At 35.6% G+C, this 27,983-nt stretch overlaps 1 protein-coding gene across 3 annotated transcripts; it reads left to right on the top strand.

Moving 5' to 3' along the window:
• SLC30A5 (solute carrier family 30 member 5) lies at positions 1–27,578 on the top strand. 3 transcript variants are annotated; one of them, XM_081133244.1, is made up of 16 exons: positions 1–378; positions 5,709–5,831; positions 7,195–7,261; positions 8,721–8,806; positions 11,515–11,602; positions 14,008–14,095; positions 15,182–15,258; positions 15,500–15,670; positions 16,185–16,473; positions 16,630–16,838; positions 17,601–17,758; positions 18,531–18,660; positions 21,622–21,823; positions 22,473–22,699; positions 25,053–25,181; positions 25,882–27,578. In XM_081133244.1, the coding sequence occupies exons 1-16, from the start codon at positions 296–298 to the stop codon at positions 26,050–26,052; spliced, it is 2,298 nt and encodes a 765-aa protein (XP_080989370.1). In that variant the 5' UTR covers positions 1–295; the 3' UTR covers positions 26,053–27,578. The 3 variants fall into 3 exon arrangements, with proteins under 3 accessions (XP_080989370.1, XP_080989371.1, XP_080989372.1); XM_081133245.1 differs by lacking the exon at positions 18,531–18,660 and having other exon boundaries at positions 95–378; positions 21,675–21,823; positions 25,882–27,577; XM_081133246.1 differs by lacking the exons at positions 17,601–17,758; positions 18,531–18,660 and having other exon boundaries at positions 95–378.
• Positions 27,579–27,983: the final 405 nt, after the last annotated feature.

Raw genomic sequence — 27,983 nt, 5'->3', positions numbered from 1 at the left:
GCAGGCGCGGCGCGGGCGCTCCCGCGGGAGCGGAGGCTGCTGGGCCGGATGACGTGGCCTGGCAACGTCCGCCCCGTGCGCCTCCCGGGAGCCCGGCGCCGCCGGAACTGCCCGCGGCCTAGTCCCGACGCGCTCGTGCTCGTGAGGCGGTTCCGGGGCGGCGGCGGCCGGGCCAGCGGGGACCGGCTGGGCCACTGCCATGGGAGAGTGACGCGCCTGCGCCCGCGGTTCCGCGGCAGCGGCGAGACATGAGGAGACCCGGCGGCAGGGGCAGCGGCGGCTCCTGAGCCCCGGGATGGAGGACAAGTACGGCGGGGACGTGCTCGCCGGCCCCGGCGGCGGCGGCGGCCTGGGGCCGGTGGACGTGCCCAGCGCTCGGTAAGGGCCCGACGGCTCCCGCCTCCGGAGCCTGTCTCTCCACGTGCCTGCGCTCGCGGGCGCGCTCGCTCGCCGACCTGGACGGCAGCTCGGCCGCGCGGGACACGCCTTCCCCGGCCGCCGGCCGGGACGCCCCGGGTGCGCGGGGCCGGCGTCCCTTCCACCCGCGACAGCCCGGAACGCCCGCCAAGCCGAGCGCGTGCCCTAAAGCCTGCGTCCTCTCGGCTCCCAGGCTGCGTCCAGCTCCCGGGGCCCCCCGGTTCGCCGCCGCGGAATGAATGGTCTAAGATCAGAAAGGTCCCGCTCGAACCCGTGGTCCTCCGGGCAGACCGCTAGCCTTAGAATCGCCGGTCGGCGCGGCGAGCGCTGTTTCTGATCAAAGAGAAGTGTTTCCGTTGGCTGTTTCTCCCTAAAACAGTAGCTTAGTGACTACTGAACCTTTCTGACGCCCTCCTGCGTAAATTAGGGAAGGTGTCACCCCCCAGTCTGCAGGGGAAGAAACCAAAGTACAGACAGGTGAACCTCGATGTTCAGGTTAACACTGCACATCAAGAATGCAGCCCGTCATCCCTTTTCCTTTTCCTTTCTTGCTTTATTTTATTGTTAAATAAGAGCTGTGTGCTCATTGTAAAAAAATCAGACAAATTAAGAGTAAAAAGCGACTATTCCTCTTTACCCTCCCGCCAGTGCCCCCACTGGCCCCCAAGAGGTGATTACAGTCACCACTTCGGAGTGTGTGTGACCTGTCCTGAGTTCCCAGGGAGTGTCAAAGATGCATGAAGTGTGGGCCAACAGTTGGGTGGAACCGTGTTGATTGCCTTCATTTCCATGAGGTTAAGGTTTTCTCGTTCTTGAGTACTTCTGGTAAATTCTTTGAAATCGTAGGAAAAGCTTTACTAACAACTATTTTTTGTGAAAAGGAAAGAACACAAAATGCTGGAACAGAACTTAAGTCAACTGCATTTTTGTAGTACAAGTTTGATTTTCTCATCTGTTTTGAGCAACTCATTTTGTAAATAGCATATTTGCTGTGACATGACAGCTAAATGCAGTAGGCGATTCTGGTCTGGATTTGGTACTAGAGGAGGAAAATGCTATAAAGGACAGGACTAGGGCAATTGACAAAATTGGACTATGGACAGTAGATTAAAGTATCATTGTTAAATTTGCTGAAGCTGATAACTGCTGATTTGATAAGAACGTCTCTTTTTGTATTAGGAAATACATAAAGGAGCATAAGGTATGTAACAAATAGTTCAGAAAAAATAATGTATTTAGAGAGAGCTGTAAGGGAAATGGGACAATATGTTAGAGAATCTAGGTAAAGGGCGTACTATTCTTGCAACTTTCCTGTAAACAGTTTAAAATTGTTATTTACTCAAGAGCTTATCGTCTTAGGTCGATGCCGGAAACAGTCCTTTGGTATCTTAGTTGCATTATTTACCTACCAGAGCTGCCCTTCTATCATAGTCATTGCAGAATCAAATTCAACTCAGGACTGGTGGGATTTTGAACAGATTCCAGGTTTTAAGAGTTTTCCTTTATAAAGACTAAAAAATCAAATACTGGTTATAATCTGCAACAAAAACTAATTGACAGATTCTTTAATTGTGGATTTTTTTATGCATGAATTCACAAATATGAATTGTTTTAAATGTTTCTATTTTGGTGTGTATAAGCCCTCTGCAGAAATGGGCAGAGGGTGACAGCCAACATTTGTTGAGCTACTCCTATGTTGCAGATGCTTTGAGTACAGCATCTCAACCCTTTCCACAGTGCTGCAGACTAAGTAGCAAACCAGGAAACGAAAATGAGAAGTTCACACACCTAATAACTAAACTGGGAGTCAGTTATCCCAAACCCCATGCATAGTGCTTCTACATAGTAGACACTTGAATATTTATTGAACAAATTGTATTTGAATTACGCAGGTTTTTGTTTGTTTGTTTTTTAAACTGGAGAACTGTGAGTTATTTGCAGTGATCAAAGCCCAAGGAACAGGTTTGAACCCTAGCCCAAATTTTAGTAATTCCAGGTTTACAGAACCAGAGATTTTTCTAATCTTTCACAGAAAAGACCAGTGATAACAAAGGCAAATAACTATTTTTAAGTTGGGGAGGTGGATTGACTCCCCCTCAGTAGCCCAGAGAGAGAGTCAGTGAGTGGCTCAAGGGTCACTGCCCCTATTCAAGAGTCTCCCTTTCCTCTCCCCCCATCTCTTCCTTTTTTAAAAAAATATATTTTTACTGATTTCAGAGAGAGGAAGGGAGAGAGAGATAGAAACATCAATGATGAGAGAGAGTCATTGATCGGGTGCCTCCTAGACGCTCCCTGCTGGGGATAGAGCCCACACCCAGGTATGTGCCCTGATGGGGAAGCAGCGGAGATCTCCTGGATCATAGGTCGATGCTCAACCACTGAGCCACGCCATGTGGGCTCATCTTCCCTTTTAGTATATGAAGCTGTATATTGTTTCCCTCTGCAATATAAACTAGGAATGTCTACTTAGCAGTGTATGTATGGTTACTTGGCCTTAGCTAGTGTGTCATCTTTAGCCCAACAGGAAGACTTTATTGAGACTTTAAAATCAAATTATCCAACTTTTGAAATTAGAAAATAAAATTTCTAATTTAATATGGTAACAAGAGGTCTTCAATATATATTATGTTAAAAGTCACATAGCAATATCAAAAAATGTGTACAATTGTGAATATGTGAATGTATTTGAAAGATATACGTCACCCTAGCCAGTTTGCTCAGTGGTTAGAGCATCAGCCCTTGGACTGAAGAGTCCAGGTTTGATTCCAGCCAAGGCATGTACCTCGGGTGCAGGCTCGATCCCCAGCCCAGGTCGGGTCACATGTGGGAGACAACCAATCGATGTTTCTCTCTCAGTTTCTCTCCTGCCTTTCCACTCTCTCTGAAAAGCAATGGAAAAAATATCCTCAGCCCGGCCATCGTGGCTCAGTGGTTGAGTGTTGACCTAAGAACCAGGAAGTCATGGTTCGATTCCTGCTGGGTTTTGGGCTCAATCCCCAGTAGGGGGCATGCAGGAGGCAGCTGATCAATGACACTCTCTCATCATGTTTCTATCTCTCTCCCTTCTTCTCTCTTTAAAATTATGTGTGTGTGTGTGTGTGTGTGTGTGTGTGTGTGTGTGTGTGTGTGTCCCCTCAGGTGAGTATTTAAATAAATAAATAAATAACGTGTGTCAATGCATGGAGATGCGAAGGTAAAGGTTTGGAAGGATGTACATACCCAGTAGGTCACCTATGGGGAGGAAGTTGGAGACGACTTTATTTAAAACTTGTAACAACCAGCTACTCTGGAATTGCTTTTGTAATCTCTGGGGTGTGTGTGTGTGTGTGTGTGTGTGTGTGTGTGTGTGTGTGTTAATTAAAAAGGGAATAAAGAAAATTAGTGTCAGATCATAACCAAGAAAAATATTTAATATTCTGTATGACTAAAACTTGCCATTAAAGTCCCAATTTTATTTTTTTACTTTATTGTTGAAAATATTACAGATGTCCTCTTTTTTCCCCTTGACCCCTTCTACCCTATACCCACTCCCCACCCCAGGCCTTCACCGCACTATTGTCTGTGTCCATGGGTTGTGCATATATGCATGTAAATTCTTTGGTTAATCTCTCCCCACCTATCCACCCACCCCCTCCTTTCCTCTGAGGTTCATCAGTCTGTTCCATGCTTCTATGTCACTGAATCTATTTTGTTCATCAGTTTATTATGTTCTTTAGATTCCACATATAAGTGAGATCATGTGATATTTGTCTTTCTCTGACTGGCTTATTTTGCTTAGCATAATATTCTCCAGGTCCATCCCTACTGTCCCAAAGGGTAAGAGAACCTTCTTTTTTACAGGTGTAAATTTTTTAAGTTTTGCTAATACTTTAAACAAAAATTATTTAGAAATAATTTTACATATTGTTCCCATCTTCATAAAACAAGTATATTAAATACAATTTATCTTTTCCTTACTGACTTCTGGTCATTTTGAGCATAATCTGGTGAACTGAGCTTAAATACACTCATTTCTTCAACAGCTCCTTCCTAGTACTAGCATTTTCCATATGCTGCTCTCTGTACTTTGACGTACCCTTTCCTTTTCCTTGATTTGGAATTCCTACTTAATCCTTGTATGCACACTTACACATCTCAGACTCTGAAGGTGATCTTTGCTTCCCTAGCTAACAATTACATAGTTGCTTCTACATCTAGTCTTTTAAATTGTTGCTTACTTGGGTCACATAAATACTTATTTTCCTGCTTACCTTTCTAAGACCTCAACTCCCTGAGGACAGGGTCTCTTTTATGTATTTAGTGCACCTAGAAATGTAACCAGACTCAGAAAGCTTAAAACAGATAGGGACAGCCCAGCAGGCATGGTTCAGCAGTTGAGCATTGACCTATGATCTAAGAGACTGAGGTTCGATTCCCTGTCAGGGCACATGCCCAGGTTTCGGGCTGGATCCCCATTCAAGGGCGTGCAGGAGGCAGCCAATCACTGATCCTCTCATCATTGATGTTTCTATCTATCTCTCTCCCTCTCCCTTCCTCTCTCTGAAATCAATAAAGACATATTTTTTTAAAAAAAAACACAGATAGGGACATATCCTTAGGTCAGAGAAACCATGGGTTGCCCTGCCAGGTAGCTCAGTTAGTTCAAACCTCTTATATACTATACTGCACTATATATAATACTGTACTAGATATCACTGTATCTCATAAGTATAATTGTAAAGTTAGCACTCTTTCATTTGGTAAATGTTTGCTGAACACATATTATGCAAGTCCCTGTGTTAGGAGCTGAATAAACAAAAGATTTCTAGCTCAACTATTATTTTTATTGACTAATTATGAATTGCTACCATGACAAGAGTATTTAATTAGCATTAATATAGTTAATTTATTTACATCTTTATGGCTTTTTTTCTCTAGCTTAAATGGGTCAATATCTAAATTAATCTTAGGGTTTAATATGCATTTTTATTTCATATTTAAGATTTTACTGTTAGGTGGACCAATGTGAATGTGTAATTAAAAACAGTTTACAAAATGGGAACCTTCAAAGCCTTTGGATGAACTTTGGTTTTCTGTGTGACATATTAAAAAGAGCATACTTAAGAGACATGGGCTTGACCCTAGCTAACTCCGTGGGCTTCAGCTTCTTTGGATTTTTGTTTGTTTCATTTTTGGTTTATGTATGTTTATAATTTTTATAATGACCCCTTATATAATAAGAAAGAATAAAGATTGCAGACTTCCTTGTGATTTCAATAATAATGAAACTTGTTTTCTGCTTTATTTTTCAGATTCTCGAAATACATTGTGTTGCTATGTTTCACAAAGTTTTTGAAGGCAGTGGGACTTTTTGAATCATATGATCTCCTAAAAGCAGTTCATATTATACAGTTCATTTTTATATTAAAACTTGGGTGAGTGTGTATGGTTCTTTTTTCATTAATTTTTTTTTATTTCTTTGAAAATCCTGTTTGAACTGAGTATCTTTAGGAAATTTTACATGGAATATTTTGAAATAGAATACCTAAGGTTAGCAGTACAAAGAGATTGATTTAGAAAAAAAAAAAAAAGGCCCTGGCTAGTGTGGCTCAGTTGGTAGGAGTGTTGTCCCATGGACTGAAAGGTTTCGGGTTCAATCCCCAGTCAGGGCACGTACGGAAGGCAACAGATCAGTGTTCTCACATTGATGTTTCTCTCTCTCCCTCTCCTTCTCTCCCTTCCCCTCTCTCTAAAATCAGTAAGCATATCCTTGGGTCAGAATTTAAAGAAAAAAAAGGATTGTTGGATTGTTGTACTCTAATAGCTTTCCAAAACAGAGTTTACCTTAGCTTGTGTTAATGAGGTTTTTGCAAATTTCTGGCTTAATTTAAGACAGCTAGATCCTCATTTGACTTCAGCAACAATGTGTTGCAGTATTTTCAGGTCAGCTAGGCTCTGAGAAGCTCCGCTGTACACCCTGGAGGGAGTAAGAAGCAAGCAAATAATGTATAATAAACAAAGTTTTTGTATAAAAATAGTTCTGACCTCACAGACTCTCTAAAAGGGTCTCAGGGGCCCTAGGGATTCCCAGACCATACCACTGGTGCAGTCCAACTTTCCAGCAGGTATAAAATGTTACCTGAGATTTGCCTTGGCACAGATGTTCCTTATTTTCTAAATTAAACCATGCTGGGCTATGTTCACATGTTTCCTTCACAGTACAGGGTCCTCATATAGTGTAAATTTTATATTATTCTGCATATAGTAAGAACTCTAAATAAAGATTTTTGGACCTTGAGATTGATAGTGATCACTCTCTGTGTTAATAAAAATCTGTTAAACACTCCTGGAAGTGTAAGTTTAGTAATAATTATGGAAAGTGATACTTGACTAGGAAATTCTAAGCACTCTTTGTATGCATTTTTATATAACTATTTTGGGAATGCGAAAGGTAAGGACATAATTAGTACTTTCTTCATTTATATTATTTCAAGATTTGTTACTGAATTTTGAAGAAGATTGGAATTATTTTCTTTGTTATCTCAAAGTATGAAAAAATATTGAGAATCCTTTTCTTTTGTGACTTGTGAACTGGTTCAGAAGGCAATTACAAAAAAAGAGTTCCCAAAATGATGTAGTGGAAGCCTTATTAAAATAAGTATTCTCCAGTATAATTTCTTTAGAGGCTATGTGCCTTTCAAGTTCTAGTATATGTATTTGTCTAAAATAAGTATCTTTACTTAAAATCACACCTTGTATTTAAGATTGATTAATATATTAATATTTCAATATTCACAGGACTGCATTTCTTATGGTTTTGTTTCAAAAGCCATTTTCTTCTGGAAAAGGTATTACCAAACACCAGGTGAGTTTTTTGAAGAATTTTTTTTTCCTAGCTACTTCCCATTCAGTGGGCCTGATGACAATGCTCTTTCCTTAATCAGGGTTACTTAATGAATAATTTAAGTACAAAGCAGAACATTTCCAGAGTTAGCTTGTCTATTCAGAATTGGAGCTTCTAGAATAAACTATGAAGTGCTAAGATAATGGAATGTTTAAAAATGCAGAAGGGAAGGCCTGGCTGGCACGGCTCAGCGGTTCAGCATCAACATGTGATCCAGGAGATCAAGGTTCGATTCCTAGTCAGGGCACATGCCCGGGTTTCGGGCTCAATCCCCAGTAGGCGTTCGGAGGCAGCCGATCAATGACTCATCATTGATGTTTCTATCCCTCTCTCCCTCTCCCTTCCTCTTTCTGAAATCAATAAAGATATATAAATCAATATATATGTATATATCAATATATATATATATAAATTTTATATATATATTTATATATATATATATAAATTTTAAAGCATGCATATAATTATTTTCTGTAGTATGGGATCCTTATTCTGAAAGATTTACAAATTAGACATGGAGACATGACCTAGAGCCCATCACAATGTCACTGGGAGGCAGATAAAGCATAGGGGTTAAGAATGAGGCCTCTGGAGTTAGTTCATGTTCTGTCTGTCCTATTTACTAAATTTTATTTTCAGCAAGTTACTTAATTTCTCTACCATAGTTTTCTCATCTGTTAAGTGGAGATAATAATACCTCCCTTCCTTAGGAATAAATGAGTTAACATGTAAAGTTCTTAAAATAAAATAGTTCCTGGCATATAGTGATTATGCAGTACATATTAGCTGTCACCCTCATCATTGTTATCATTATTCCCTTAAGGCATCTGAGGTTCAAGATGCATACCAGAAATGTCCGTCATTCTGCACAATCATCTCACATTACCCAGTTATACCCTGCTACATGTTTGCTTTATGCCACAACTTGGAAACCTGTGCCGTGATTTTTTATTAGAATGACAAACTTAAGTACCTCTGTTTTAGAGACCAAGGTTGTTTTTAAAAATAGGATTAATACTTTAAACCCCATCTTAACATTTTTTTCTCTTTTCAAATAAATGAAGCACTGAATATTCCTGATAGAAAAGAATTTAAAGACTAAAACATTAAGTGTTCCTGCAAACTACCAAGAAACTAATGGGGGTAGGGTGGGGAGGGCAGGAAATTGTACTGTAAAGAAAAAAGTGTCATGATTTAACAGACAGGAATATAGAAAATGGAATACAGAATACTGTCTTGCAAATTCAAATTTAGTCGAGGGATCTTAACATTTTCTATTTCATTTTAAAATATGTAATTATTTAGCCTTTAAAATATTTGTATTACCATTATTATTTCCCTATGTGTATTACTTAAGATTTTCAGATATTTAGCAAAACATATATTACTGAAATTTTTAATGTTTTGTTTCCATTTATAGTGGATCAAAATATTTAAACATGCAGTTGCTGGGTGTATTATTTCACTCCTGTGGTTTTTTGGCCTCACTCTTTGTGGACCACTAAGGTAAATAAAATTCCATATTTTGAGTGCTTATTTATATTTCTTCATTTTGAATGTTTGTTTTGTTCAGTTAGATTTTATGTCACATATTTGCATCAAATTCTGTACAAATGCTTCCGTGACTTCTATAGCACTGGGTACAACTCAACAAATATATGTAAATATATTGAGTACCTATTTAGTTTGTGGACTAGTTCTTTGGTGAGTACTATTAACATTATTACTCACAATCTGTTATAGATATTTTACTAATTAGAATTCAGACAGTTTCAGAAAAATATTTAGCATAAGTGGATTTTTTTAATTTCATGGGTGCTCCCTTTTAGCCGCAGATTTTAGAAACTAAAAGGTCTAAAGTGGTAAATAAAATCAACCAGTAAGGAAGAAAGCAAAAATCTTTAAAAACTTTTTTCAACACAACTCTGAAAGTACTTTAGTGCCCACAGAAAATTCTTGAAAGATATGATTGCAAACAAATGTCTTGGGAACAGTGTGTCAATAATTAGGTGAATTAACTCTTATTTCATATTCCCCTAGATCTATATAGAGTAAGCTTTTTATGTAAATAGGCCAGTTCAGGGGTAAAAATGTTTAAGGGCCACTTAATAAGAATTATAACATGGGCAACTGCATAAGCATTCTTTTAGTATTTCTCCATCTTAAAGGGTTTTACTTATTGAGTAAAAGTATAAGAAAAAGTACCTTGCCATTGATGAGGGGGGACTATGAGGATGAGAGGTAAGGAGTAAGATGAAGGATGTTCTAAAGAATCTCACTCAGAATAGTGGCGTGACAGAGTAGAAAGTGACAGGTGGGAAATGCTTTGTGAATAGTGCTTTCCCCTCTCCCAGCCACTAGAACCACCTCTGGGTTTGGTTGCCTTTGGCTTGTTTACCCTATACTTTGTCAGATGCAGAGTATGCATAATTCCAAATGTCACATCCCTGTCTATGACAGCACAGCATCCTGGAGTGGTGGGAATGCTGGCTGAAATTTCTCAACTTGGGGAGCGCCTTTTCAGTTTATGCTTGAGTATGAGTGGTGGTGTTGCTTATCTTTTCTAATATCTTAAATTTCTTATCCATGATATATTGGTCCATATGTTACTAAATCACTGTCCCTATGTTAGAATAGGGAAGGAAGGGGGAAAATTCTTAAATTCTTACTTGCCTGCCCTTAAAACCTCTCACACCACTAGCTCCTCTGCCAACACTGCCCCTCTCATTCTTTCACTAAAATGATCACACAATTTCTTGATTAGAAAGATTCCTTTGGCATTTCATAGACAGTCTTAATTTAGGTTAGTATTCTTCTACTGATATATTTATTTTCTTGAATTGTAATCTCCCAAATATTAATAGGACTACAATTATCACTGCTATGTTCTCATTAGAGATTTTGGGGTAAAGAGGAAAAATGAAAAAAATTTTAATGAGCAACTAAAAATCTGTCACTATTTAGATTCTATAAGGTCCCTTTGATTGGTGATAATGTTTTTAAATTTTTTAAAACTATTTATACTTATAAAGGAGTAATATAAATAAATGTTTAAATAATAAAATGAACATTCATGCGTCCAACACCTAGACCTCAAAATAAAACCTTACCAATCAGTACCTTTGAAGCCTCCTGATTGTATCCCCCTCTCCCCCACCATTGGATGTAACCAGCCTCTTAAGTTTTGTTTTTTTATTCTCTTGGTTTTCTTTATAGTTTTACCACATATGTTCATATTTCTCTTTTTAATGTTTAACTTTGCAAGTTTTTTACTTACATGTGTTTTTCTGTAGCATAGTTTTTCCATTCAATATTATGCTTGAGATTTGCCCTTTTTGATGCCTGTAATGTGTATGTGTATATATATGTGGTTCAATCATTTTTATGGCAATTTTTTGAAATATAATTCACATACCATGAAATTCACTCTTTTTGTCTTAGTCCATTTGGGCTGCTATAACAAAATACCATAGATTGAGTGTCTTATAAACAGCACATTTATTTCTCACAGTTCTGGAGGCTAAAAAGTTTAAGATCAAGGTGAGATAGATTCAGTGTCTGGTGAGGGACTGCTTCCTGATTCATAGGCAGCTGTCTTTTTGCTGTAGCCTCACATGGTAGAAGGAGCAAGGGAGCTCTCTGGGTCTCTTTTATAAAGGCACTAGTCCCGTTCATGAGGGCTCTACCTTTATGACCTAAGCACCTCCCAAAGGCCCTACTTCCAGATACATTAGGGATTGAGTTCATTGTATGAATGGGATGGGGAGAGCACACAAACATTCTTTCTGTAGCACTTTTAAAGTGTACAATTCTGTATTTCTTAGTATATTCATGGAACTCCATTCTTACTACTGTATAATAGTTTGCTAATTGGATAATCTGATTTATATTATCTAATCAGTGGACATTTAGGTTGTTTCCAGTTTTAGGCTACTGCAAACAATGCTAATGTCTTATAACCGTTCCTGGGTACATAGATACAAGGGATCTGTATGATATAAGTCTATGAGTAGTAGTGTTGAGCATTTGTGGCTTCAGCCTTTCTAAGGTAGATAATGCCAAAATATTTTCCAGAACAGTTGTACCTATTTATTTTTCTCATAATGTTTTATGAAATCAAGGGGAAATGTTTCTTTTCTTTTACTCTAGTTGAATTAATGCTTTTTGATAAAGATCAGACACATTTCATGAATGACAATGTTTTATTTTTGTAGGACTTTGCTGCTATTCGAACACAGTGATATTGTTGTCATCTCACTACTCAGTGTTTTGTTCACTAGTTCTGGAGGAGGACCAGCAAAGGTAGAATTTTCCATTATTAGCTACTTGAAAATTGAAAGTATACATGTGAAATCTTATCCAAAGCAATAAAATAGTATCTTTTACCATTCAAAAGAAAGCAAGGGCTTTTTCTACTAATTTTAAATTTTTCTTACAACCTCTCTGTTTTTTTACTTTTTGTCATCGTTATGTGTTCCTAGGAAGTTGCATAAATAGTAGAGTGGTCTTTGTGCCCCTCCCTCAGTTTCAGTGGTAACTTCTCACCCAACTCAGTTATACTGTCAAACCAGGAAGATGACATTGGTACAGTCCATAGACTTAAAGTCTGATGAACATTTTTTTATGAATATTTATACAACATTTTGCCAACGAGGCATCCCTATTTGTCTTAAATAATTTAAATATTATCCATTTTTGGTAAATGAGTCTTCAATCTATAATTCCAGTTCTCACAACTACATTTTTATTTACCAATTAAATGTTTCCTGTGCGTGTGATAGTCCCTTAGGCTTTCAGGCTGAGTAACGGAGATGGGTGAATAAAACAAAGGGAGCAAAGTAATGTGCCAAGTAGAGCAACAAGGCCATAGAGGCCGTGTCGGATCACTAGTATTGAAGCCTATGTCTCTGTTCCAGCTTTTCCCTAACTCACAGTGTACGCCAAAGTAAATGGCAAGTGGGTTGAAAAGTTTGGTGGGAGATGTTTGTAAAAACATAAAATAAAATATAGGTGGATAATTACTCTGGGCAGAGAAGAACTTTCTAAGCATAAAAGCAGTGGAAAAAAATCACAAAGTCACTTCGTAAGGTGTATTAATGTCTAATCACTATGTTGTACACCTGAAACTAATGTATTTTGTCAACTGTAACTGAAAAATAAATTTGAAAACTTAAATAATTTTAAAGATCACAAAGGGAAAATTCAGTACATTTACTTTCATAACAATTACAGGCTTCTGTATAAAAAAAATCATTGTGCAGATAACAAACTAACGGCAACAAACTGCCACAAATAAAAGCTTTACATTTCTTTAAAATATATATCAGTTAAGAAAAATGCTTTAAAAAAAGAGAGAGAAAAGTGCTTAACGTCCTCAACAAAAATGAGCATACCGGGAAAAACAACTCACAAAAGAAATACAGAGGACTCAAAACATTTAAAAAACAAATTTTGCTGCACCAATAATCAGAAATGAAAGTGTAGATCTTGCATATCTTCTCATTAGTGTCAGTAATGAGTCTCGGCATTTATCCAGGACTCAGTGTTTTTTCCCTTAGTTTTGACTAAACACTACAAAATTCTCAGTTACCCTCTTTGTTAATAAAAGATTAGATTACATTCTCCATATATGAGTGTTGTTGATGTTGCCATATGCTGATTCAATGAAAATTATGAAATTTAAATTGTGTGGTTTATGTATACTGACTTTTGTCAAAATATCTACCACAATAATTTATTAAGTATAGTGGTAGCATGCAACAGACTGATGTATAGCAGATGGGAAGGGGCGAGCAGGAGTGCCTAAGAGATTAACCAAAGAACTTATGTGCGTAACCCATGGACACAGACGATAGTATGGCAACAGCCTGGGGAGGGGCAGGAGAAGGGGAGAGGGGGGTCAATGGATGCGGAAGGGGGAAGTATAGTGGTAATCGCGTAATGAGTAGAATAGGGTCCTCACTTTTCATTTTAAATTTTTATTTAATGGAAGTATTTGGAATTAATACCTGTAAATTTGTAAATATAGAATGTATAATGAATAATGCTGTTTAAATTGCTTTTGTATAAACTGAAGTATTTGTATAAACTAAGATAGTATGTCCTTTCTATAATTTTCTTTTGTCAAAATCCTTTCCCTGGAATGAGAGCCTAAAAAGTTTATCAGCTTTTAAGTGGCTTACACCTTTACTAGATACTAGAAATAACTTTGCTAGTTTTCTTAACATGCCCCCTCAGTTCTTTTCCCTAGTAGAGTGGTAACTAGAATATTGATATTATTGTAAATTTACTGTCTTCTCTATTACTTATAGGTTGTAGAATAAAATAAATCCTTACTAATTATTCTTTACCTACTTAGGCTTTTCAACCAGAAGCAAAGTAACATTTGCAAAGGTTAATTCTGTAAACAATAACAGTTTGGGCATGGTAACATGGCTAGCCATATTAGTAAGCAGACAGTTTAAGTTATCATTATTATGTGTCTTAAATACCCTTAAAATATCCTGCAAAATTTGTTAGAGCTCTTTACTTTTACCTTATTGTTAATACTGTAAATTTATATTGTATAGTATAAGGGCTCTAATGTCAGGTGTTATTTTACTTTAAATGTTTATTTGCAAAAAAAACTTTTTTAGCATTTGTATAATCATGGTCTTAAAAATTAATTATTGAAAAAGCCATTTTTAGATTATTCTCTTTGTTTTCAGACAAGGGGGGCTGCTTTTTTCATTATTGCTGTGATCTGCCTACTGCTTTTCGACAATGATGATCTCATGGCTAAAATGGCTGAACACCGTATCCTTTTTCAATCGATCAGAGTTATTTATTGTTGTGGAAAAATAAAAGACTGGCAGAATGGGAATGGAGTGACTGAATTAAACTGTCAGAAATTTAGGGACAGTAAAAGTATTTTAGATTGTCCGCATGCTAAAAAAAAAAAAATGATTTGCCACTCAACAAAATCAATCTTTTTGCTTCCTTGTAATTTAACAGTTTAAATGGCTGTTTTAAAAGTCACTGGCAACTATTAAATACAAGCTTTTTGAGATTAAATGAAAAACATTTGGCATCTTCTTGCCAGAAAAAAAAGTTCAAATTCTTTAATTTGATATTCACTGTCTTGCTCTACATTATTATTTCTAACTCAGCCCCCACTCTTTTCTTATGTAAAAACAACTTCTGAGTCAAATATGTCTATTCATTTTCCTCTACAGACATAACTTGATCTTTCTTATCCATACATATTTCTTTGTCCATTTAGCAGAACTCAGAACACCATTTTTTATTCTTCTGGTTACAGATACTCATTGCCCAAAAACTTCTTAGTTATCTAATACTGATTTACTTTGTTACAATGAAAGAGGGTGCCATGGCTTTGAAAAACTCCAAGTTGCTTGTTGAGACAGCTTTTCCCACCCCCACCCTACCCTCATCTGTTTTTTGCTTGCTTTGATGTGGTCAATGACTTAAAAATGGATTTAGGACTGATTTTAAAAGTCAGTCTAAAAGAGCAGCCTTATTTCCATTGGATGGGAGTGCTCCAGGGAGGGCCCTTGCTCTTGTCCCTTTGTTCTACTTAAAGTATGTATGTATGTATGTGTCTTTTGGAGGTTAAGTACTAAAATTTAACAGCTATATCCTAAGTACTATTATAACTGTTTCGGAGACAACAAAAGGAATACAGACCATCCAACTTATTAGTCATATCCTGAAATTAAATTATTTTTGTTTTGTTTTTAAAGGAAACTATTGAGGGTAGTCAGGTTTGGGGCCTCCAGACTAGTCTGTAGTTAACCTAAAATAATGTACCAAAAATTCCAGGAGGACTTCAGGGTAGTGAGCTAATATTTGCAATTTTTTCCTTTACTCCAACTCACTTAGCTGAAGGACATCATGACAGTGCTCTAACTCACATGCTTTACACAGCCATTGCCTTCTTAGGTGTGGCAGATCACAAGGTATGTTCTTTTCTTTGTTGCGAATGTGATCAAAGATTCTGAAAAGTTACAGCAACTGTAACTTTAAAAGTGTGTTTAAAATAAGTTACCAGTAACTTACAATACTGCCTGCTATTTAAGTAGTTCAGGAATTTGGGATATGGAAAAACATACTAGTTCATCTCTTCAAATATTATGTATTTAAGCATTGAATATTGGACTGTGTGTATTTCTAATGAGACTTATCTAATTTTGCTCATAGGGTGGAGTATTGTTGCTTGTACTGGCTTTGTGTTGTAAAGTTGGTTTTCATACAGCTTCCAGAAAGCTCTCTATAGATGTTGGAGGAGCCAAACGTCTTCAAGCTTTATCCCATCTTGTTTCTGTGCTTCTGTTGTGCCCGTGGGTCATTGTTCTTTCTGTGACAACTGAGGTAAGATCAGGAATTTATTGGTAATAAGAAAATGAATTGCTGTTACTTACAAATTTTAGTTTGGTACATTGTATTTTACTTCAATTTGAGGTTGCAAGTGACTTAAATTATCTTTGCTTTTTCTTTGTAGTTTTTGAAATTTTTTTAGAGTTAACTTTATTATTTATAGAAAAATCAGAGCAAGTACCATTACATTTATACATCCCTCCCATGCCTATGCCTCCAAGGAATCAGTTGAAACAGTTTAATACCCACCATGTGTTAGGCACCAAGATTATGGGTCACCTATTATTTATAAAATTATTAAACCATAATGCTTTTGTTTGTAATATTTTGGGGAATACTGGAGAAATGTGTCAGTATCTTATAGCTCTTATATTTGGTCATTTTACAAATCATATTGAATCATTAGAATATTGGTTTATACATAAAGGATTAACTTAAACATCTTAAAAGATGTGATCTTTATGCCTGTATAATATTGACCAAAAAAAATTTTTTTTTTAATTTCTAGAGTAAAGTCGAGTCTTGGTTTTCTCTCATTATGCCTTTCACAACGGTTATCTTTTTTGTCATGATCTTGGATTTCTATGTCGATTCCATTTGTTCAGTCAAAATAGAAGTTAACAAATGTGCCCGCTATGGATCCTTCACCATTTTTATTAGTGCTTTACTTTTTGGAAACTTTTGGACACATCCAATAACAGACCAGCTTCGGGCTATGAACAGAGCAGCACATCAGGAGAGCACGGAACATGTCCTGTCTGGAGGAGTAGTAGTGAGCGCTGTGTTCTTCATTTTGTGTAAGCATTTTTCTCCTTAGCAGATTTCTTAGCATCATTCATTCAGTTTGGGAATTTGTTCAGTCCTTGCATTTAGTTCTGACAGATACTGTGTTGGGTTTTGGTAGCTTAAACTTTTAAACTTCTATAATGTTATTTTTTTCTCTCTCTTTTTAGCTGCTAACATCTTATCATCTCCCTCTAAGAGAGGACAGAAAGGTACCCTAATTGGATATTCTCCTGAAGGAACACCTCTTTATAACTTCATGGGTGATGCTTTTCAGCATAGCTCCCAGTCGATCCCTAGGTTTATTAAGGAATCACTGAAACAAATTCTTGAGGAGAATGACTCTAGGCAGATCTTTTACTTCTTGTGTTTGAATCTGGTAAGATTTTTAAATATTAGTGACACATCTTAAAAGTTTAATCTTTTAATTCTGACAATTCTAGTATAATTTTAGTAATTCCCAAATTTCTGGTAATTATAAATGGGCTAAAATTACATTTTCTCTAAGTAGTAGAATGATTACAGGATCATATTCAGACTACTTAAGCAAACAGTTTTTGAGGTATTTTAGAAATGTTGGTTTAGTGTAGTGTTTCAAATCAGTAAATATAGTAGCTTCTTCCCGGCTGGCGTGGCTCAGCGGTTGAGAATGGACCTGTGATCCAGGAGATCACAGTTCAATGTGAGGGTTTCAGGCTTGATCCTCAGTAGGGGGCATGCAGGAGGCAGCAATCAATGACTTTCTCATCATTGATGTTTCTTTCTCCCTCCCTTCCTCTCTCTGAAATCAATAAAGGCATATAAAAAATACATATATATACATACACATATATATGTACATGTATACATATTATATATGGTAGCTTCTAAAGATGTTATCTGCTCTATCTCCTTTTAAATAATTTATGAGATGGACATATCTGATTAGTCTAGTTTCTTACAATTTATATGAAGTGCAATTTTAGTAGAAGTGCCAGTTAAATAACTAAGGAGGCATTTATATCTTCAAGTAAGGATTGAGTATAATTAAGGTTATAATTTGGGTTAATTGGGTTAAAATCCTCAGGGCTAAATTCTCATCTCTCTTGAAACAGTATTTCCCAACACACTCCCCCTTTTTTTGTTTTTTAACATATTTTAGCTTTTTACCTTTGTGGAATTATTTTATGGCGTGTTGACCAATAGTCTGGGTCTGATCTCAGATGGATTTCACATGCTCTTTGACTGCTCCGCTTTGGTTATGGGACTTTTTGCTGCCCTAATGAGTAGATGGAAAGCAACTCGGATTTTCTCCTATGGGTAGGTATACTGACTGTCAAGGTGATATAGTACAGTGAAAAAGTCTTAAATGCAAATTCCATCTTAGGGAATGAAATTTTATTATTCTTAATACAAATAATTTTTCAGAGTTTTATTTTTCTTTAATTTGAACTAGATAAAATGAACCAAACATGTAATAAATACTGATTGGCAGTAAGCAAATCTGTTAAATATTGCTCATCGTGTTTCTTTGAGGCTATGGAATGTACATGGAGTCACATCTTTGCTGTTAGAAGATTAAAAATGAAGGGGCTATACATGAAATATCCTTTCATTAAGTGAATAATTCAGTCCAACAAGTATTAGAATTGCCTATTTGTATAGGTATTTTGATAAGACCTGGATTAATAAATTCAGCCCTTATTGTCAACTGTTTATATTTTGAAAGATCAATGAGCAAAAAATACAAATGATTTTGGGATAAAGCAGAATCTATGTGCTGTGACAGAGATACAGAGCACATTAAGGGCTTAAAGGAGAAATAACTTCTTGCTAAGAAATTAGGAAAGGCTTTGTGTAAAAGAGGGAACATTTATATAGTGATAAATATATAAAATTTCAACAAATACATGTATGTCCAGAAAGTACCTTGGAACATATTAGTATGATGTTTAAAATCTTGGTAATTTTCTAATCTTACTATTTATGTAGTTGAAAATTTGAACTTGTTCCCTCATTTGGAAAGTAATAATGTTATACTTTTAAAATATTTGTCATTTTCCTTTTCTAAAAATATACTGTACATTTTTAGGTATGGCCGAATAGAAATCCTCTCTGGATTTATTAATGGACTTTTTCTAATGGTAATAGCTTTCTTTGTGTTTATGGAGTCAGTGGCTAGATTAATTGACCCTCCGGAACTAGACACACACATGTTAACAGTAAGTCTATTTTTCTATTTTAATTTCTGCTCATACTCATACAGTTTTTTTTCACACATAAAGTATAACTATTTGTAGTTACTGATCTAAGAAGGTTTTACTTCATTTTTTATTTAAATTAGCATAACTTTCTCTCGTTATTTATAGTGCTCACTCTTAGGAATTCTTTTCCCTCTCAGGCTGTGCTGGGGCTCTGGAGCCTGGATGCTGCTTAGTATGTACACATTCCCTGATCAACACCCCTCCCTCCACTGCCCTGTGGAAGATCCTTGTCTTTTGGCCCTGCCCCTGAGCTGCTGAGATACACTTCTAGGCGTGTCTTTTTTGGAATGAGCCTTCCCCCCTTCTCCTCCTCCTCCTTCCACCCTCCAGTGCCCAGGCCTCACTGGTGTTTGGGCAAAATTTTTTTAATGTAATTTCTTTTTTTCTGATTCTTAGAATTAATCCTTTTCTCTAGTATTTTAGTAAGTCAAAATATTAGATGACATTCTAAAACATACAGATTTTTTTCTGACTTATTAAATGTTTTTGTTTGAAGATGTGTTTTTAAATACCTGAAGAAATTTGTTAAAGAATCAGAAAAATATTATTTTTAAGGCTTTACGCCATATAATACTGCTGTAGTAGCTGTTAATGTTCTATCTATACGTACAGACCTACCTGTTTCTTGTGGTTGGCCTGCCCTTCCCTGACTTTTGACATTCAGCCTTCCTCATGACTTTGCTTATATGTCTCCTCTGCTGTCATACTTTCCCTTCATCCCTCTCTTTTCTCCTCAAAGTTTGTTAGATTTCCCTTTCTCAGTATTCCTATAGCAACATTGAGTTACAACTTGGTTAATTTGTCATTCTTCCACAATTAAGATGTAAGTGAAGTATCTTCAGGACCTGAATTGTGTATCATTAACTCTTAAATTCTAGCACCTGGCTTGTAGGAACTCAGCAATTGATTGATAAATGACTAAAAGCAATTATGAGTCTTGTTGATGGAAGTATATATTAGTAAAATGTTTTTGGATTACAGTTTGGAGATACATTTTGAATTTTAAATGCTTACATCCTTTGATCTTTAATATTTAATAAATATTCACACAAGTGTGCAGAGGTGTATGATCCATTATACCACTATTTATAGTGGTGGGGGGGGAAACAATGGCCACCAATAAAGGACTAGTTAAATAAATTTGTCACCTATAGAATACTATGCAGCTACTAAAAAGAATTGAGTTGGCCCTAGCTGGTTTGCTCAGTGGTTAGAGAGTTGATCCTCAGACTGAAGGGTCCTGGGTTCTATTCCAGCCAAGGGCCCATACCTCAGTTGCAGGCTCGATCCCCAGCCCCAGTAGGGGCGCGGGCAGGAGGCAGCCAGTTGATGTGTCTCTCTCACATCGATGTCTCTCTCCCTCTCTGCCCCCCTACTCTCTCTGAAAAGCAATGGAAAAAATATCCTCAGGTGAGGATAAATTAAATACATAAATAAATAAACAAATAAAATGGTGTATATGTATGTATATTATTAGTATGTGCGTAGAAAATACACCATTCTCAGGAGTGACTAACTTGGGGGTATGATTATAGGGGACTTCCATTTTATACATTATTTTTATGATGAAAATATAAAGATGAAGTATTTCTCAGTAGGGAAGTATTTATGAGGTGATGGGATCTGTATAAGCAGTATTTGGTTTCACTCAAAATTCATTAACCCTCTTCAAGTTCATAAAATTAACTGAAATATTTATTTATTTATTTATTTATTTATTTATTTATTATTTATTTTTTAATCCTCACCCAAGGATATTTTTTTCTATTGCTTTTCAGAGAGAGTGGAAGGGGGAGAGAGAAGGTGGGGGCATTGATGTGAGAGAGGCACATGAATTGGTTGACTCCCGCATACGCCCCAACCGAGCCTGGGGATCTAGCCTGCAACCAAGGTATGTGCCCTTGGCAGGAATTGAACATGGGACCCTTCATTCCACAGGCTGGCACTCTAACCACTGAGCCAAGCCGGCCAGAGCAAAGAAGAAACTAATAGATAGGGAAGGCTCAGAGACCACAGAGTCTCTCTACTGTGTTGACTCTGTAACTACTGAGAAAAACTGGCTAGGGCTAACTGAAATTTTTTAATCTGACAGACAAATGGTCTGAGTCGCAGGAAGAAGTAAATAAGCTCCATACGTCTTTACTAAAGTAAATCCCTTCTCTTACTACATTTGAAAATTAATTAAAATTATCTCTCCCCCTTACTTTTATGTGTTTTTATAAAACAAGTGGATTTCTCTAAAGGAGAAATTGTAGACGTGTAAATTAAATAACACCCTGAGCTACTATTCAAAATAATTTGGTAAAGGGATAATCTAGGATAAGTAACTGTTTATCCTTTGGGGTGTTATTGTGGCACCATTAAATCAAGATAATTCCATTTACTTTGTTTAAAAAAATAAAGAGAGATTACTATATATATTTGCTTTTCCATTGTACCTTTTTTACTTGGGAAATTTTTCTGTAAGACAGAGTAGACTATATTTATTTGGAATCCACTAATTAGTAAATTATAATCATTACTTTACAAACTATTGAAATTTGCCTAATAGTGTAAACAAGATTTCAGGTATAGTGTATACTTGTTCTAATAAGCAGTATTTTCAAACTGTTTATTTAAATAAAAGAAAATGTTTGCATCATTTATTTATTCATAAGTCATGAACCAAGTACATATTCTTAATCACTTAATTAAAGCAATTCCAAATCCCTCTACTTATCAACACTTTGGTAATTTTAAAAATATTCTAAAATTTCCTTTTTTTAAAGTTTGGATTTACTTAATGAATATAGTAAGTTTTTACTATGAATACTTTCAAAACTGTAAACAGAAAACATATATAGCTATATACTAACTTTTAAGCAACAAGTTTATTTTTCAAATTACAAATTTAAGGTTTTCTTTTCTCCCTCTTGCTAGCCAGTCTCAGTTGGAGGACTGATAGTAAACCTTATTGGTATCTGTGCCTTTAGCCATGCCCATAACCATACTCATGGAGCTTCTCAAGGAGGCTGTCACTCATCTGATCACAGCCATTCACACCATATGCATGGACACAGTGACCATGGGCACGGTCACAGCCACGGATTTGCAGGCGGAGGCATGAATGCTAACATGAGGGGTGAGTCCTTGCCAAATATTGACCTACTTTTCAACCATGTTTTGAGTTGACACTATTTGTATTAGATATTGGGCTTCTGGTACTATTTTATTTTTGAAAAACAATCTGTGGCTAAAAAAAGATTTTTGAAATCATCTGCTATAGATAATGCTCACATTTATTCATAAATGTCAATTATTGTAATTATAGAGTCCTTTTCATAGTAACAGTTACATAAATATTATTTGTAGGGGAAACACTGAGTATGCCATTATGAATTCCTACTACAAAAGAACCAAATTTTCATTGCACTGTAAAAAAAAAGAAAGTGTATTTTATCTCTATATTGAATTACTTATTGTGAATGTTTAATATAAGTTATTTGAGTAATGTTAAGACTTGGCTCATGTGCAGTTTCTAGGAAGCCTTCCCAGATAAACCACACCATCATAAAGCTCACCACACTGTGGTATAGTGGCCCAAATCCTTGCCTTCTTACTACTAGGTTGTGAATTCCTTGAGGGTAGTGACCATGTTTTAGTCAAGTTGAAGTACCAGCCCCTAACAGAGTGACAGGTGTGTAGTAAGTACCTAGTAATATTTATAGAATGGATAAAAGAACTAAATTAGATGTGATTTAATTTTTAATGTGTTTATGTTTTACTTATAGGTGTATTTCTACATGTTTTGGCAGACACACTTGGCAGTGTTGGTGTGATTGTATCCACAATTCTTATAGAACAGTTTGGGTGGTTCATTGCTGATCCCCTCTGTTCTCTTTTTATTGCTGTATTAATATTTCTCAGTGTTGTTCCACTGATTAAAGATGCCTGTCAGGTTCTACTTCTGAGACTGCCACCAGAATATGAAAAAGAATTACATCTTGCTTTAGAAAAGGTACTGTGTGTAATTCCTTCACTGTCTTTTTTCCTCTTAAAATAGCATTTGAAATTAAGTTGACCTAACAAGAAATGTGCAAGATATGAATGAACAAAATACAGTTTTATTTAAAGGACATAAAATAGGGACTGAATAAATGGAAAGAGATATTTTCTTGGCTAGGAAACTGTATTATGAAGATGCTCATTTTCTTTCATTTAAATCCCAATGTAGTTTCCTCTCTTTTGGATTTTTTTGTTTGATTGTGTTTTGGGAGATCATAGATAATCCAATATTACTTGGAAGCTTATTTGGAAGAGTTAATACTTAAGAATAAACAAAAAATACATAAAATTTACAGAATTAACTAATTGATTAAAAGGATTCATTCGGTGATTATAAAGTTACAGAATTAACAACTGTTTTGTTCTTGCACAAGAATAAACACACAAATTCTGATTTTATTTTAATTGATTGATTGATTTTTCAATCCTCACCTGAGGCTATGTTTTTATTGTGGGGGGTTTTTTAATCCCGAGGATATTTTTCCATTGTTTTTCAGAGAGTGAAATGGGGAGAGAGACAGAAACATCAATTTGAGAAAGATACACGGATTGGTTGCCTCCCACCCCTACTGGGGCCCGGGATCGAGCCTGCAACCGAGGTACATGCCCTTGGCTGGAACTGAACCTGGGACCTTCAGTCCCCAGGCTGATGCTCTAACCACTGAGCAAAACTGGCTAGGGCAAATTAATTCTGATTTTAAAAATCACAAACAGACCCAGGAACTTAAGAACTTCACTGTATACCAAAGATGACATGTCAGGAAAGAAAGGGTTAACCTAATTAACATTTCCACTTGGTGGAAAAGAAAAGCTGTATGTAACTATACCATAGCATATAAAAATATATTTCCAGTGGACTAAATATTATGACAAAATTATAAAACTACTAAAGTAAAGTAGAAGAATATAGCACAGACATAGGGAAAACCTTCTTAATACGATGGAAGTAAAACCAGAAGCCAAAAAGGGAGGGGGGGAAATCTGCATATTGGACCAATTGGAAATTGTCCATTGGCAAAAGATCCATAACAAATATGAAATATGAAAGTCAGATCAGGAGAAAATACTTGCAGCACATATAAACAGGCAAAGGCTTACTATTTATAATTCTTTAAATCAAGAAAAGGACAGTCTTTGAGAATATAAACAGTTCATAGTTTTTTCTATAAATTAGAAAAATAGAATGTCTTTCAGCTTGTGGCTTGCCATATTAAAGTAATTAGGATCTGCTAATGAAAAGTTAGCATCTTGAATATTTAAGGAGTAGCATCTTAACCCACTATTTCCATAAATAAAATTAGTCTAGTTTTCTCATCTTCTCATAATTAGTGAATACTACATCCTTCTTAAAAAGGGGGGGGCGGGGGTATCTCAAAATAATACATGTCTATTACAGAAAATATCAAAATACAGAAAAGTACAAAAAAGGGGGAGAAATCACATATAATTCCACTACCTGAAAAGAAACACTTAAAGGTTGTTTTCCTATATAGAAATATTTAAAAAATAAAAGTGCAAAAAAAAACACAAACTTCTGTACCGCTTTTTAAATGTTTCCTCATTTAATTATGTCATGTTGATAAATACATTTTTAATGACAATGTAGTGTTACATATGGATAGTCTAATTTATTTAACCAGCCCTCAATTGTTGAATATGGAAGATGTCTTTTAAATGTGTAATAACACCCCTAGCTGGTTTTGCTCAGTGGTTAGAACGTCGGCCCTTGGACTGAAGGGTCCCGGGTTTGATTCCGGCCAAGGGCATGTACTTCAGTTGCAGGCTCCACCCCACACTAGTCAAGGCGTGTGCAGGAGGCAACCAATCGCACATAGGTGTTTTTCTCTCTCTCCCCCACTCTCTCTGAAAAACAATGGAAAAAATATCCTCTGGTGAGGATTAAAATAAATAAATAAATGTGTAATAACAAACAGTATGCAAATGTGTGTATCAGTTTAAAGGAAACCATGAAGTTTATTGAATGTATCCACTGTTTAGAATAGGCAGAGTACATCTTACATGTAAAGTGAAAATTGGTGTGAAATTGTGGGGTATAGAGACACCTTTACCCCTTTCACTTCCTATTCAGAGCTACCTTCCATGACATCACTCCTCGGTCAAAATATTTTTGGCACCTTTACTTGAAGCTAGTTGGCACTCTCCTATTCCTTTTTCACTCTGGGCTCTTCTTATTATCTTTTTTTAAAAATAATTAAATAGTGGTTCCTGGACCAAAAAGATTGCTTTGTGTTAAGTAAATTATAACCTTTTAGTCCATTTATATCACCTCAGCTTTTATTTAACAGATACAGAAAATTGAAGGATTAATATCATACCGAGACCCTCATTTTTGGCGTCATTCTGCCAGTATTGTGGCAGGAACAATTCATATACAGGTGACATCTGATGCGCTGGAACAAAGAATAGTACAGCAGGTAATCTTTTGTTTTTCATTTTAGTTGAGGTAATTCATGTATAAAATTGCATACATTATAATTTACACAGTTCAATGGTAATTTAACTGTTTGAAATTACCAGACTTTCAGCTAAGGATAACATAACATTTTTTACTTCTAGGTTTTCTTTATAGCCAAAACTGGTTAAAATAAAATCAAGTTTTAGTATTTAGAGGATCAGCTTAAGTTAATATGAAATAAAATTTATTTATGATCCACTTGATTCCTAATAGATTATCAAGAAATAAGTTACTATAAATGTAGCCCTAAATTAATAATATTAACATTGGTAGGTATATGCTGTGGTTGGAGATAGGGATCCGAACAGTTCCCTGTATCCCTATTCTAGACATACTGAATTGGAAACAGTAGCAGTTTTGCTTTACTACTTTGAAAGTGAGATCAGAATTTACTGGTTGTCTAAAATCCTAACTGCTCACTTCGGCATCACATATACTAAAATTGGAATGATACAGAGAAGATTAGCATGGCCCTTGCGCAAGAATGACATGCAAATTCCTAGTGTTCCATATAAAAACAAAACAAAATATCTAACATTATTTTGAGGATTTATCTTTGACTATCTGTAGCTATAAAAATTGGGATATCAATTATTTAAGACATGTGAATTAAATGCATTAATCTAAGTGCTTTAAAATGTATGGATTTTTTATAACAGGTTACAGGAATACTTAAAGATGCTGGAGTAAACAATTTAACAATTCAAGTGGAAAAAGAGGCGTACTTTCAACATATGTCTGGCCTAAGTACTGGATTTCTTGATGTCCTGGCTATGACAAAACAAATGGAGTCCATGAAATACTACAAAGATGGTACTTACATCATGTGAGAGAACCAGGAATTATCCCTGGGGTGTGAACAATGAAGATTAAATGACTAAGTAGTCATAATATTGCCAGAAGGAAGAAAATTGCACACAATTGTACATAAACATTTTGCCATATTTGAGAAAAAGTGTAAAGTTCCCTACTATTAGATCAAGGAATCTTTCTTAAAGGAAATATAAATACAGAATGAAGCATTCATTGTTCAAGTAAAATCATTATTTGAATTACATGTATAACAAGAATCTTGAAATTTGAGTGAACATGATGTATCACATCATCTTTGAAAATGAACATGTAATGATGGAATCAAGTGAAGACCAAAATTACTTCTGTGTTTACTTTCTGTCTGAAAGCATCTCCATTGTAAATAATGTATTTACATGTTTATTACAAAGATCCAAAAGAAAAATTTTAGTCAATTTTTTTGCATAGCCCTAGGATAAAAAAATAAAAGTTCTATATTTATGAATTTTCTGTATATAAAACTAGTTTCTAATTATAACTTGAATCCATTAAGTATACTCTGTATTGCCACTTTAAATGTAAAGTAAATTATTTAGGATAAACTTCAACCACTGATACAAAGACAAGCAGTGAGAATAGGGAAGTATAACTACAGTTTTTGATGTATTACAAAAACCAACCACTCTGTAAAATAAATTTTTTTTACTTTTGGTAATATTTGCAAATGAATATTACTTTATTAGGGTAAAGAATTTATACTAAGTTGTGTCCATGTTACTCATTCACTTACCTTCTGCCTCTGAAGTAGAATATTTCATTTCTTCTTATGCATCTGGTGTTCCTAGTTGCTTATCAAGCTGGTACCCAAGCAGTGCTAGGCTTTTCATCTTTTCATTTAGCTCCATATGTTGTGGAATAGCCAGTTGAGAGAGTCATAAATAATTGTCAGCTCAGAGTTGAATTTTCTGCCTATAAATGTACATTTTCTAAAATTTTTGGTACATGTAGATACATAAGAAATAGGTAGATACATAAGAAATACCTATACAAAAGCATAGGTAGTTAAAGTTTAATAAGGAAATTTTGTTTATAAACACTTGGCACCATGAAATCAAAATACCCTATAACTATTTTCTATAAATATATCTAATTTATATTTTTTTAATTTCTGATTTAAACTGAATATACAGTCTGGAAAGACTGTATGATAGATATATAATAATATATGCAGTTTTATAAACACCAAAGAATGTTGTCCAAAAGAAACTTTGAATACCTATTTATAAGAACCTGAATATTTTAATTCTTATGCTAGGAATTTTGATAAGTAGGATGAATTAATTTTAGTATGGGTACTATTTTCTTATCTATAACCTAATGGCAAATGTGTACTTGTAAATCATATTTTTGTCTTACTAATTTTAATGTGTGAGAGGTTTAGAAATTTGTTATAACTTATTTGGATATTCCTTGTCTTCTCTTTACACATTATCTGGTCCAGAATCTTCAATACATATTAAAATTTTTTGAGTGGGAAAATAAATGCATATTGGTGTTTCAATGCAATTTTTGTACATTAAAAATTTTTAAGTAGATAGGTACAATGAATAATGCACCACTATTAAAATTATTATTTCCCTTAGAGGGCATATAAACAACAGGAAAATAAAATTAATGTGACAGAGAGAAGGCAGGGGCTGAAGGTTAAGAGGGTGCAGATGGAAAGTAGGGAAACTCCAGTATTGAAAAGCACCTGGGTACTGGTTCTAGCCCATACAAACCATGTGACTTTAGACAAATCAGCCTCTCTGGGTATCTTTTTTTTTTTCCTCTCATACATAAAATCAGAATAAAATCTCAAATTCACAGGGTTATGAGGAGCAAAAGAAATACTGTATGTGAAAATGAAAGTTGAAAAGGGCTGAATAAAGTTAAAGAATTGTTAATATTTTAAACTTGACTTCAGAGG

This window comes from Miniopterus schreibersii (genome assembly GCF_964146895.1).
Source record: "Miniopterus schreibersii genome assembly, chromosome: 3".
NCBI lineage: Eukaryota > Metazoa > Chordata > Mammalia > Chiroptera > Miniopteridae > Miniopterus > Miniopterus schreibersii.
Note: the sequence above shows the minus strand (reverse complement) of the source record. Positions and strands in the feature narration are given on the sequence as shown.